The sequence below is a fragment of the Mytilus edulis genome, chromosome 3, assembly GCF_963676685.1.
Source record: "Mytilus edulis chromosome 3, xbMytEdul2.2, whole genome shotgun sequence".
NCBI classification, from domain to species: domain Eukaryota; kingdom Metazoa; phylum Mollusca; class Bivalvia; order Mytilida; family Mytilidae; genus Mytilus; species Mytilus edulis.
Window position 1 is genome coordinate 47,890,801 of NC_092346.1, and position 15,095 is coordinate 47,905,895.

Here is a 15,095-nt window from a genome sequence, read left to right on the forward strand (position 1 = left end):
TTCTGGAGGGTTAACAGATGCATCCTTGGATTAATGCACTAGGATTATACATATAACAGTGGGGGTCAAAAGGGGAAGTTTATTCTTAAAAATTGGCAACAATTTAAAAAAGCTCAAGGAAAAGAAGGTGTAAATATTGCAGATTGACTGAAAAGAACTACAGAAATTTCTCTGCTTTTAAAAAAATTGAAAAATGTGTGTAGACTGGTTGTTTGAAATGTTGTTTTTAAGACTTTCAGTTCTTGATATCTTTAACTTTCTTCAGAAAATGCTTATTTAAATTTATAATGGGTTAAGACCAAAGCTACTGCTAGTCTAGCCAGTATATTTTTTAATAAAAAGATGTACTGTCAGCATGCCATAGTTGAAGTTGTTAGATTGTAGATACAATATAGATATGAATTGCCTGGAATGGCCACCTTCATAATCATATAACTAAGTGCTGCAAATAGATTGTTAAAAGTTTGATAATATTATTTCATCTTAACTTTTGGTCTTGTAAAATCAATGTCAACTTTTAATAACTTCTTCTGAATGTGTTCAAAATATACTAAGGCTAAGAAAGAAAAAAATGGACCTAATGAACTCAGCAGTCATCCATCCATCCAAACCTACACAGTGCAGCAAAGGCTTTGAACTGTCAGATTTCCTTTTTTCTGCAGCTCTTTAAAAAGTGTTAAGTGGTAAATTGTAGTGCAGGTGGTAGACTGTTGACATTTTCTATTATCTCTTATTGTGCAAAATTATCAATGAGCAAAACAGATGTTTAAACGGAGCTGATTGTTGTTCCTATAGTTAGGGATAGTTAGGGAAAAAATAGCCGATTTTTTTACCTTTGTAATTTTGTTTGCAAAAGAGAGGAAAAGACCAATTTGAACGTTATTGTTGTAAAATCAGAAAGTAAATGTTGAATGTTGACTCTGGTCTGTTTGGTGGGATGATAAATTGTTTGCAAATTAGCCCATTAAAGTTGCATGTAAACACCGCTGTGGGATTTGTGAAAGTTTTTATTATACAGGAAATTGATTTGATATGCAATTTCCATAGATGATTATATAGGACAGGCTGTATGGTTTTAATTGTTTGTGTAAACACTGAACTTTAGTTGTATGATTAATAGTCGGGACTTGAAAGATTATTTTCTGCTTTAAAGATTGGGTTGATTCAAGCTTTGTATTGCATAAAAGATACTTTTGACAGCTAGATGCCAGTTTTGAGAGAGTGTTGGAAAAAAAATTGTTCAAAAAAGTTCAATTCTTAGTGACATGGTTCAAGGAACTTGACATGGTTCAAGGAACTCTGGTTTTTATCACAAAAAAGGTTGCAGAGAGAAGTGAGGAGTAAAATACAGTTATTTGGTTTCGTTGATTGTTGGGTTGCTATCACATTGATGAACACACTTCGTCACCCTTATTCATATTAATTGAAAAGTTTACTGACCTAAAAACGTTTTGAGAAGGTAATGATAGTAATAATGGTTATTTTATAACCTTTAGACACACACTATAATTTGTCCAGATAATATATACATGTCTGTTCTCAGATTTATTGTGGTCTTTGATCCCCAAGTTAATAGTTAGAAGGGGCTTCAGGACTATTCATAAATAATATTGCGGTTTTGAAGCACTCTTTGGTGTAAACAGTAAGGGCATATATAGTACTACGATTAAAAAATATGGAGGTTCACCCCTAGGCATATGGCTATAAAAATTTCCCATGTTTAAATCATTTTGTGAACTCTTAATACTTGTGGCATGTTTGTTACTTCTTGCTTGTTTATGACGCAGACATGATCCAGTTTTTATCTTTCATTAAGCTGGAGGAAATATTTCTAGTTTGGAAATATTCTGAGCACAAACTATGAAGTTAAAATATGCTTATTGTTTGAAAATCACACAGCAAATAAATGAAAAAACTGTTTAAAATGAGGGAAAACATAAAAATATTTCAAAAATTGTAAGCTTTTCAGATTACATAAATACCTACGGATATGTTTTGCTGTAGCTGCATTATGAATGAACAATACTTGATTATACACTGCCAATTTCCTCAAGTATGTAAAAACCACATCTTATTCTTCAAGATGTTTTATCCTCCCAAATTATGAATTGTTCAGGAAAGATACAAGTGGAATTTGATGGTTTGCCATGTGAAAAATGTTTAGTATTTTGATAGCTATTAATTTTATGTTAGGTACATGCATCGTAAATAATTCTTCGCTTAATTTCGTATTTTAAATTACGGTGATAATATTAGTTTGCCTTGCCAAATACATGTAAGTCAAGATGTAAAATTCAAGGACATTGGTTCAGTAGATGATGATGCTGTCAGCCCAGGATGGGCAAGGTAAATAGATAGTTTTGAAAAAGATAATTTTTTGCTTTTTGCTTCCAGGTAAGAAGTGTCTGACATGGTTATAGAATAACTACATTTATATGCTACATCTGAGTGAAGATATATATATCTTAAAACTTAAATTTTCTCTAAGAACTTTTTGTAATATTTTTCAGAATGGCTAACCATGGCCCGGCACACAAATCGAAGTAGCCTGAGAGAAAAACTACAAGAGGAATTTCTGTCCTGTAAGATATGCTTAGAACCATTTATTAGACCAAAGGCATTACCGTGTTTGCACAGTTTCTGTGAAGCATGCCTCAAAGACTATGTTCGTAGACATCCAGGTGAGCGACCAGGACATTTTCCGTGCCCTATGTGTAGAAAAGACACAAAGATTCCCGCAGGTGGGATTAACGACTTTCAGGATAATTTTGTTCTCCTAAGTTTAAGTGACACTCTTGAAGAGGATGATGTAGAAACATGGAACTTAAATCATTCGGGAAGTTTTAACCAAGGGACGACCCACTTTTCACCTCCAAAGCCATTGGCACCTTTGACGCCACAAGAACAATATCTTAGAACATATGAGTAAGTTTATTATGATGCCTTTAATTTTAGTTTTGTTTTGTCTAACAAGCAAAAATATGTATGTGTTAATCAGTTCTCTTGCAAGTGGCATGGTCAGTTGTTGTAGTTTTATGAAGAGCTGACCTAACCGTTGATGAGTTACAACAAAAACATATTAGTAGGAGGTGACGTTTAATTAAGGTATTAAGGTAAAATCACTTGAAGCAGAAAATAAGTTGTCACTTGTATGAGCTTTGGTGTAACAAATTGCATCAAAAAGACTAATCGGTTACTTTGCAGCAACAGAGACAAATTATTCACAATAATTTTTCTTGTTGTAATAAGCATTCATTGTATTGCTCCATTGGAAGTTCAGAGAGGTACAGTTAATGAAATAAGGAGTAGATCACTTTGTCCATCTGTCTTACTAAGTGTCAAACAAATTGGGTCAGGCTAACAACTTTTGAGAGTTTTGGGTGTAAAAGAGATACTTCATGTCCTTGGTACTCATAAATTGATGTAACCTAAAACACATAAATGGCCTGTAAATGAGGTTAGGTGATCTACATGTTAAGTTGAAGGATAAAAAACTTAGGTTGTACTCATTTGTATTAGAAAAGCCAAAATGGTCACGAGGGTGGTGTCTAGCATGCTTTAAATGTAATTAATAATACTCAAAATCATTGTTGTCTCTAAGTAGAATGCACCAGAGGATATATATTTTGCAAGTATGCAAAAAGTTTTATACATTTTTATTAATGAAAATTATTGCTCCTGCTTTTTTCCTAATATCAACTCCAGATTTTCAGCTCTGAGTGAAATTTGATTTCCATGTAGTCTCTTATTATGAGAATATATGTTACAAGTCAGATTGGATGGTCATCAATGTCATATCACAAACTTTCATGCATATAGAAGATATCCTATATGAGTTCTACAGTCTGTAGGTCAAAATCTAGAATGGTTAAATGCAAATATATATCAGCTTTTTAATTTGGGGTGAAGATGAACAGGATTTTTTTTACCCTCATGTGAACACTTTCTACAATTTTAAGAGGATTATTATCATTAATCAAAGGGTATTTATGTTTAAAGTGAGAAAATCCTGAACAGTGGCCATTATGTATTATTGTGTCACCTCAAAGTATCCAGTTGGGGCAATACATACAGATTACCTCTGTCATTGTGGTGTCAAAATTTACTGATCTTCAACTTCTTGAAAAGGGATTGTAAAATTCGATAATTACCAAATTGAAATCAACTCTTTCTTTTAATGAAAGATTAAGGTAATTCTGTTCTCTTTTAATAGTCCCAAATATAACTTTTTACATTGATAAGAAATGTTGCTTCCTGTTGATCAAACAATCGGCTGCCGTACATAGAGTTGTTAATGGTAAAGAGGAACAGGTGCCCTTTCCTTTACATAGTGTACTTATTACCTTTCCTTGTACCTAATTAACATTCTTATCTTTATCTCTGCACAGGTGTAGGTACATTTTAATAAACAGGTAAAAGAATTTCATTGATTTCAATACTGAATAAAAGTCACACATGGTTTTATTAATGTATTAATATTTCACTTTGATTAGGTCTTGATTTGAATGGTGCAGTGTTTTATTAAAATTGTGTTGACGATCTGTGCTCTTGTAAGAAGTCATCAAATTCAAATTTAAAATCATTAAAATCAGTAACTTAGTACTTAACAGTCTATTATTTAAACTTGGAATTATTATTAATCATGGAATTTTTATAATTTCTTGTGCTTGAAATTTCTAGTAAATTCCATGCTTATTCTGTACCTCAATGGTCTGTGCTGCGCACAACACTTTCTTTTACAAAGAAGATAGTACATTTTCAACAGAATGTACTGTGCCGCGCACAACACTATCTATACAAAATACATTATATGGAAAGTGTTATGAACCGCTCAAAACATTATTATACCAAATAAACATGGAATTTATTAAAAATTTCCAGCACAGAAAATTAAACAAATTCCATAATTAAAAATAATTTCAACTTTAAATAATAGCCTGTTACTTGCACTTGGTACAAGGACACAGTCTTTTATCCCACTGTGTACAGATTAATAACAAGTATACTAATCAACTTTTATTTTTAAATTTGTGACAAAACAGACCTTAGGCAAACTGTTCATGTTAAAAAAGTGACATGAGGAAAAATGACTGTAAACAACAAATCTAATTACCCTTACATCAAAGCTGTTACTTCATTTTAAGGCCGATACATGTATATATTTCTGTTTACCTGAAAAAGTACAGAAAACTTCCATAGCTTTACAGCATACTGTTCAAAAGAAAGTTCTAAGAGTTCTGTGGCATGGTAAATAGCTGTCTTCTTAGAAAACAAACGATATTTACACAAGTCCTTTTTCCCAGTGGCTTTAAGTTCTGAAAATCATTATAGAACATGTCAGTTCAACAAGCAGGTGTTAGTTTGGAAGTGGATATTGACCCATTCAGTACGACTTTTTTATTGCAAAGTTTAAAACTTCAAATTTTAGTTTGTAATTTTCATTGATTGTGTTAACTGAATAAGCATGTTGAGTTTGTCTTTTAGTTGTTTCTGTCACTAGGTTGCTGTCTTATTGAGTCTTGTTTCCTTTTCGTTATATTTCATATTTGGATGAACTGTAATTTCTCCTGTCAGAGGTTACTGTCTCATTGAGGCGCATCTCATTTTATTATATTTCATTTATGATCTAAAAACTTAATTTCCTGTCAGAATTTAGAAAATTGATTAATACTGATAGGAGGATGATTATTCACTAGTTATACAACATCTCTCACCTTTTTCTAATGGCTTGGCAAAGTCTTACAGAGTTTTGTTGAATTGATAAAATGTTTGGCACACTTTAAATCAAGGAAAACATTTTGGCACTCTCTCACTGATGAGGGGATTGTTGCCAGCAGCCGATGATCTTTAAGATTTTCTTGAGTGGTAGCTATAGGAAAACTTGAATTTCGTCCAGAAGAAATAAATTGAATTACAACGGGTGTTTGTTTACATTGAGAGTTGTACGTACCACACATCTTGGTTTTAAATTGATGTCTTGTACTGTTCTTCAGCATTTAATCTTTGTGTTTTACGGTTTACAAGAAATGGTTTTAAAAGTTTAAACTGTCACATTTGTCTGTTTTATTTCATAATTCCCTATTTATCAATTTCAAAGATTATGAAAAACCCCAGAAACTAAGAGAAAAATTAGTCTAAAGGTTATTCTATGCAGGAGGAAATATAATATATGCATTGAGTATATACCTGAATGTCAAATAAAAATGTAAAAATAACAAAAGATGGCTGTGACAAAAAATATCCTCTATTAATAGATAGACAGATGGGATTTAGGTAAAACATAACATTTTTCACCAAGCATCTTTAATCTTTATTTATTCTTTAAAGGGGCACTAGCTGTCAAATTCATTGTAACCGATTTGACTCAAATTCTCATATTTGGTTTATAACAATGTAAAACATTTATCCAAACTATCAAAAGTCTAAAATAAACAGTTTACAGAGCATAGGGTAGATAATATATAGGTTCGTTTCGTGTGTATTTTAGTCCAAACGCCATCTAATTAACTATCGATTTGACCTCAGATGACCATATAAGCGATGTAAACAAAAATAAAGATACGAATAGATTAAACCAACACGTGCAATTGCATTTTTATAGGTCTGTTTGATTTTATTTTATAGATTAAAAATAGATGTTTCTCATTATTTTTAACCATATAAGAATGATTTTATGTGCATCGAATTAGTAATCAAATGATTTACCGTAGTTTCACTTTCATTGTTGACATTCTTTTTCTTTAAATAACCAGTACACGTACAATGCATGCGTTGTCAATCTCTAGCTAGGGGTTAACTGGAAGTTCACATGAATACCGGTTAGAATGATGATGACGTTTTCACTTGCAAGTGAATCAGTCAAAAATTATGTTTAATCGCTTATTTCAACAAAATTAAAGGAAATTGATTGCTAAAAGCAAATTATTATTTCATTATTCCAATTTGATTAATGATTGATCTAAAAAAAATCATACTTTATTTTTTTTATATATATCGTAGCTAGTGCCCCTTTAAGTAACTTGATCTCTTACAAAGAAAATCTTAAAAAGATACCTATGCAAACAAAAAAAAATGTATGCATGCTTTCTATTTCTAGCTCAGAATGTTTTAGATATTTTTATTGTAGACATGCATATATTCATTTAATGAAAATAAAAGTATGATTTAGATATGATGTTTTTGTTAAAGAATCTCAATATTTTCATTTCAGTTGGTATTTTGGCAAAGTGAGCCGGCATGCTTCAGAAGAATGGTTGTTATCACCAGGTTATCCTAAAGGTACATTCCTTATTAGACAGGGAGAAGCTGCTCCAGGTAAGAGGTTTTAATAGACAGGCTGAGAAGAATTATATTCATCTTTGCATATTTTTCGTATTTCTTTGGTATTATATGTATTGAGAAATACACATGCATTCTTCGATGATTGTAAATTCAGTATAAGCATTACAAAGTAAAATAAATCTGTTTGTACTCTGTAAACACTACATGAAAAATTACATCACAAAATAGAAAGATTATACATTTGTAGTTTATCTTCAAGAATTGTGAATAATTTTGACAAATCGTCCTTTTCAGTTTCTACTTACTGAATATTTTTAGCTTTATCAGAATGTCCCTTATATACACACAGATGAATAGATTCCTTTCCATATCAATATGAATATGGACTTTTGACGATATGGGAGTCTTTTGATGTTAACCAGGAAAATATAGAAAAGTCCAAGATTTTGATACTTCTGATGTAGGAAAGCGACCAGGCTGATATGGGTTTTTTACCCAGGAAACTTTCAAAATGTCATTTGTTTCTGTTTAAAATCATATACACAAGGCAACTTGGTCTTATATATGTACATGAATTGTAGCATTTTCTAGAAAAATTTTAGTCCATACAAAAAAGTAGCGGTACTAAAATCAGGTAGTACATGTATTATGAAGATCTCACTTTTGCATGACATACTATTTCTGTGGAGAAATTTATACTGCGCTTTTATTGCAAAAATACGAATTTTCATGTTTCAAATTTCAATGAAAATGAATGTAATTCTACTTTTTCTTTTCAGACACATATACTTTATCTGTAAGAGACTGTGATGAACTTAGAGGCTATTTAGTCAAACATTATAAAATTCATAAAGAAACCAATAATGATGGCTTACCTTGTATAGAATATTATTATATTACTCCAAAACGACGGTTCCGGTCCTTACAAGATTTAGTCACAAATTATTCAGGTAAGAATTGATCATATGGTAAAAAGGATCATATATTTTGAAACAGATTTATAAGCAGGGCTCACGCTACCAGGCGACTTGGGCAAAGAAGTTGCCCTCCCGACCGTCACTTCGCTTTCCCCGACCCCCAAAAGCGAAAACAAGTCGCCCTGTTCCTGACGAAAGTCGCTTTCAGTCGCTTCCGTCATCGGACATTTTCAATTTTTACCAAGTTGATGAAACATCAATTTTTTACTGATAATTAAAGAAATTCAGACATAAACTATTCATTATCTTTAGAAAAGAGGTTGAAGCATTGTCTTCGCAGTGTGTATCAGGTTATTTGATAAAAATACAACTTTTTATCACTTCGTGCATTTTCGCAAGTTCCGGTGCTTGTTACTCGAAAACGTACATCAACGTAAATTTCGGCGGCAAAATAAGTTTGTTACTTCATTTAAACGTGATAAAAGTTGCCTCCAGTAAATGTTTAATCCATTTATTGCATTTAAACCGTCATGTTCCTTTCCAAATAACTTGTCAAACATCGTTTATTTTTGTAAATTTTCTTGCATTCGTCCGCCATTGACCGATTTCTAAACTACGGATCTGAACCGGACCAGCTATGACCGAAATCCGTACTTTTACAATAATTACTACGGACGCACGGATGGAACAGCTGACAGAAGAATATTGATCCCAAAGGGAAAAATTACGCATCCCACACGCATTAAGAGACTTTTGGTTACATCTAATTGATTGGTGTATATAATTCCCTATATTTTTTATGAATGTTTCAAACTATTGATTAAAGTTGCTTAACTCTGAGACTATTATACTAATATCAATATATTATGGCCCAGCTTAATAACTTTTATAATTTTTTTTATGAGAAACACTGAATTTCATACACAAGATAATTTTTAATTAAATTGTAATTGATATAATTTCTTTACATTTTTTAAAATAAAATTATTTTTTTTAGTGCTAGATATTTAGTTGGTAGTTTCTCACAAGAACCTTAGTAAAACTTAAACAACTTTTAATTTCAAATGTTACTTTAATTGTAATTTTTTACTCATATGAATTGAACAACATAAAAAGAACATTATTTACATATGGCCCTTTATACTATTGTAAAATCCAAACATTGTAGCGCACCCGCGCGAATGAGCACTTCTCTTTCAAATCTCACCACTTCTCCCTATCAGTTTCAAAAAGAGAAGTCACTTCTCCCTATAATTCTGAAGTAGTGTGAGCCCTGTATAAGTAAGAAGAAAATATTACAAAAAGGTGCCATCATTTAAAAAAAACAAACAAAATCTACAGTGAAAGCAATGAAAAACAAACATAAACAAAGAAGACAACTTACATACATGATACTGGACAATATTTTATTGTAGATATTCATTTGTCTGTAATAAAGAAAAAAAAATTATCAATAGTAATGTTTCATAAATGTGGTTAAGAACAAAACAGACTGGCACTCCAGCTTACTCCACCAGTTATATCTGGCCATGAGGTAGTTGAAAGTGGTATTAAGCAACAAAAATCAAATTAAATCTTAACATTTACAATCTAAAATTTTGATTATTTGATGGATATACATAATACATGAGAGGTTGTTCAAACTTTTTATCACTTATTTTATTCTTAATGAACTACAAGCATTAGAACTGCTTCATCAATCACTGCTTACAAGAGATGATTTGAGAAAAATAGAAATGACTAGACATTTGCACTTGAAAATGCCACCATTCATCCATTGAAATCCTTGAAAATTTCATAAAGTACAAAGAGTAATGGGGGCCATGGTTATTATATAGATTATTGTTAATTAATGAAATATCAGTTTATATTGTCAGCCTAAAACGGAAATTAAGGGAGTATTTAAAAAATGGTCATCTGCTCCTGTTGACTGGTACCTGTCAGCTTACATCAAACTGGTACCTGGCAAACTACATCATTGCTGTTTATTTGGTAACCAGGTTAATGATCTCACATGACCTGAATTATGGATGCTTATGAAGTGCTCTGTACATTAATAATGTAATTATGGAGAGATGTCTAAGGGTTAAAGAGAGGGTGGAAAGGAATTCCGTAAAATGGGGCTCCAAATGGGAGGTTGTAAACCAAACTATTATGATATTGAAAAATAGTTCAGCTTCAGTCTCATTCTTTTAAAGTTCTTTGATTGAATTACTGTTGCAACTTCAAATTTATCAGATACACATGTTTTATTATAACAAATATTAAAAAGAAAAATCACTGTTTGCTGTTTTAACCCTTTATTATACATGGAAGAAACACAAATAGTTGTGGTTTTCAAATAACTAAAGATTAAGGAGAATTGAGGATGGTGTTGGAACTAGATATTTTAAAACCAACCACAAGGGGTAATTTTGCTTATAATTGATAAACATTTCCTTTGCAAAATTATGTGTATTCTAATTTTGATCTTGTACATGTACCTGCATAGAATTGAGACAGATATTTTTGAAATTTTAAAACTTGTGAATACTTAATATATTTTTTTCAAGAAGTAAATAAGACTATACATGCTATAAGTGTACATTCTTTCATTACAGAGTCACCTGATGGGTTGTGCTGCAAATTATTACAAGCTTGTTTAAAGCCAAGATCATTATTGTGGGCATTTGAACGAGGAAACCCTGATGAGTTCCACACAGAAAGGGAGTCTATAGTTCTTATTAAGAAACTCGGCAGTGGGCAGTTTGCTGAGGTCTGGTTAGGTAAGATAATATGATTGAAACCATAAGAAAAAATGGTCTAAATAGCAAAATTTAAAGTAGTTAAAGGATGAAGCACATTGATAAAAATGTCTAAACAATAAACTTTGTAACCTCTTTCAACTGGTTGATCAAATATATTTATATAAAAGAAAAGAAAATATAGGGTGTATATCTATCCATGCAATAGACCTGAAAAATTACACCAAAACACACAAAAACCAAAGGAACAGCACTATTTTTTGCAGTACTTCATCTCAAAGTCACAATCAAGCCTTCAACACAGAGTAAAAACTCTCATCTCATTGCAAGTTTGCAGAAACAGCTGAAATTTATCTAAAGTTTAGGGCCCAGCATAAAATCTAGGAACCATTGGGCGATTTGGCCTCCTTTAAGTTTTGTCCCTGATTAATTCAGAAATTTGCGATGTTTTTATTATTGGGAAAAATGTGACAGGGTGATAATTCTAATAGTTTAGACTTGCATTTAGAAATTTTTTATATGAATAAAACAGAATGTTTGTCGATATTGCAAACAATAAAATCATGTTGCAGTCCAAAATGACAAAATAATAATAATAAATGCATGCAATTATTTCTGAATTTACAGTTTATACCTGTGAACCCATTTGAACCAGGAAATACTAAGATTTTGACTGGACAAAATTACCAGAAATCTGCCATAGAATTTTATCTGGCAATGTTTCAAAAACTATATGATGCAAGTTGAAAAATCCTAATTTATAAATTTCAAGTTATCTTTTGGTAGATAACTGTGATTTTAGATGGAAACTGCAACAACTTTGATTGCATGTCAAAACAATATAAGAGTGAAAAACAGACAGTCTAAATTAGTGTATATTAACTTTAAATCTATATTTTTTGCAAGATCTTTGATTGTATGTCAAACATTAAAAACGAAAGAAAAACAATGTTGCTTATCTTGAAAGTGCAGACAATCTAAATAAGTGTATATTAACTTTAAATCTATAATTTTTGCAAGATCTTTGATTGTATGTAAAACATTAAAAACGAAAGAAAAACAATGTTGCTTATCTTGAAAGTGCAGACAATCTAAATAAGTGTATATTAACTTTAAATCTATAATATTTGCAAGATCTTTGATTGTATGTAAAACATTAAAAACGAAAGAAAAACAATGTTGCTTATCTTGAAAGTGCAGACTATCTAAATTAGTGTATATTAACTTTAAATCTATAATTTTTGCAAGATCTTTGATTGTATGTCAAACATATAAAAACTTTCATTACATGTCAAACTTATAAAAGAGTGAAAAACAATGTTGCTTATCTTGAAAGTGCAGACAATCTAAATTAGTGTATATTAACTTTAAATCTATAATATTTGCAAGATCTTTGATTGTATGTAAAACATTAAAAACGAAAGAAAAACAATGTTGCTTATCTTGAAAGTGCAGACAATCTAAATAAGTGTATATTAACTTTAAATCTATAATTTTTGCAAGATCTTTGATTGTATGGCAAACATTAAAAAAGAAAGAAAAACAATGTTGCTTATCTTGAAAGTGCAGACAATCTAAATAAGTGTATATTAACTTTAAATCTATTATTTTTGCAAGAACATTGATTGTATGTCAAACATTTAAAAAGAATGAAAAAGTTTCTTATCTTGAAAGTGCAGAAAGTCGAAATTAGTGTATATTTACTTTCTTTAATTTTTACAGGTTCATGGCATGGTTCTCGACAAGTGGCTGTTAAAATTCAGAAGAGGGATGCTGTAACGACGTCTGCATTCTTGGATGAAAGTCAAATTTTAAAACAATTACAGCATATAAATGTGATAAAACTTTTAGCAGTGTCTAGTGAAACTGAACCAATTTATATATTAACCGAATATATGCCAAATGGACGATTATCAATGTATTTACGGGAGGGAAAGGGGAAAGATTTGTCAGTGACACAGTTGTTGTGGATTGCTGCACAGGTATTATATTATCTATAAAGTTTAAAGTTAGGCCAAAATAAAAAGATTGTATGTTTGCCCAAACGCGACCGACCCAAAATAAACCCGCCGACTCAAATTCTTTTTTTGACGTTTTTTGGAAGAATTTTTTTTTTTTCGGATTTTTTTTGGGTCCGCTCCGTCATCGTACAAAACTTAATGTTTGTCGTCTTTGCGTTTGAAAGTAATTGTGAATAAGATTAAAAGAAAGCGTATAAGAGACGCAGTTAATCGATATTCGATGTTCTCTGTATTTATCTTCTGATTTAACGAACGTAAAGAAGTAAAACAAGTGAAGTGGCACAGTTTTTTTACGCTGTAGTTATTTGTACTCCCAAACCCTTACCTATATGCTCAATGTTAATTTCATCGTGTTATCGAATATCTGATAAGAATATTCAGGTAGATTTGTTCAAAACCATGTGCAATCGAATATTTTCAATGTTATTCTGACAGGAAATGGATCCGGAAGTTGCGAATTTACAATCTTGCAAGAAGATTTTGTTTTAACTGAATAAAAAGGAATTATTTCTTGATAAATTGTTGTCTTTAATTATAATCTTCCTTTATCATGTAAATTAGATGTCCTTTTATTCAAATAGTTCAAATTTACAAGTCTCATTAGACAGTCAGTACGTTGCTGTTTGGGAGAATTTGATAAAACTATAATTGCTCACAGAATCAGAAATATAATCTTAACTGAATGTAACTCCTTCTGAATAATTTATTGCAATATAAATATAAATCCCTTTTGACAAGAGAAATCTGACTTTTGTCAGAAATATTTTTTCACATGTGCAAAAGTAAAAACATGTTAAGGACGCCATATTGGATTTTTATACAATTTGTGAGGAAGCCCCTAGAACCATGACCTAAAAATATAAAAGTCTTCAGAAAACGTTAACTTTATGCAATTACATTTTATCAATAATGATTATTTTCAAAAATTTAAACTTGATTATTTAAAGAAATAAAATTATAAAAATACGTTTTTAGTTTGGAGATTCTACAGAACATGCTTTGATCTATTTATAGCCAAATTAGTTTACCTGTGTGATAATGTAAAATATAAATTTGTTTTGTTTTCAAAACATAAAAAAGACACAAACTAAGGATGGTAGATAATAATTCATATAAATATTTTAGGACATTTAATCTATTTTAATAAAAATAGGATTTAAAAACTGCTAACTAATTTAATCATTACATAATCAGCTTAATTTTTTTTTACACAAACATCGTGTTGATGGAACTGTTGAAAATCACTTAACAAATCCAACAGCCCTTTCACACAGGGTTATAAACATCTCAGGAAACAAATCATATAGTAGACTAATTTATTTATAGAGGTTTTAAATTCATGGCTATTGGTTGTCTCTACAAAGGTTTGACAGAGAAAAAAAAAGATATACTGTTTTAAGATCTTTTAATATTTTCATGCAAATTCGGATAAAAAAAAAAAAGAAAAGAATTTGCCTACCTACCTACCCACACCCAGTCATCATGGGTCGGGTTTGGGCAAACTGAAATATTTTTAATTATGGCCTTATTTAAGATGTTATCAATTATTAACAAATTGTTGAAGCTAACAACAAGAAAGTCATGGATTATTGCTGTTCTTGATCTCCTCTGTTGTTGGAAGATTTTATCAATGTTCTAAATAGCTCTCACTTTGATTCAACTTGAGCTTTACACTTCCAGTTTTTATATCAGAATATTTGGAAGTCATGTTTTTTCAAGTTTTCCTACCTTAAACAGGCAATTTGCACTTTACATATAACAATCTACTATAGTATGGAAAGTTAGAAGTTTAAAGAACACATACAAATAACATATATATATATAAATAAGGAGATATGGTATGATTTCCAATAAGACAACTAACCACCAAAGTTCAAATGAAGCGGATTTCAGTAATTATATGCAACTGTAAGGCTTTAAACAATGAGAAAAACAGATACTGTATTGTCTGCTATAAGAGACCCTGACATGAAAAATATGAAACAATTCAAGTGAGAAAACTAATGGCCTAAATTATAACAAAACAGATTACAAAAAACAAATATGACAAATGGACCAACAACAACCATTGAACTTCAGGCTCCTGACTTTGAATAGGCGCATAAAGGATGTGGTGGGGGCAACAATTTTTG

At 30.8% G+C, this 15,095-nt stretch overlaps 1 protein-coding gene across 5 annotated transcripts in view; it reads left to right on the forward strand.

The window, feature by feature from the left end:
- LOC139516682 (tyrosine-protein kinase Fyn-like) overlaps window positions 1–15,095 on the forward strand; it is a 67,975-nt gene that overhangs the window by 44,362 nt on the left and 8,518 nt on the right. For 4 of the 5 annotated variants that reach the window (XM_071306910.1, XM_071306912.1, XM_071306914.1 and 1 more), the window contains 5 exons: window positions 2,511–2,925; window positions 7,211–7,314; window positions 8,061–8,231; window positions 10,799–10,963; window positions 12,665–12,924. In XM_071306910.1, coding sequence (XP_071163011.1) covers window positions 2,511–2,925; window positions 7,211–7,314; window positions 8,061–8,231; window positions 10,799–10,963; window positions 12,665–12,924 — 1,115 coding nt within the window. Of the gene's footprint in view, window positions 1–2,147; window positions 2,347–2,510; window positions 2,926–7,210; window positions 7,315–8,060; window positions 8,232–10,798; window positions 10,964–12,664; window positions 12,925–15,095 lie in introns of those variants that run through there. The other variant, XM_071306913.1, reaches the window with a different exon arrangement.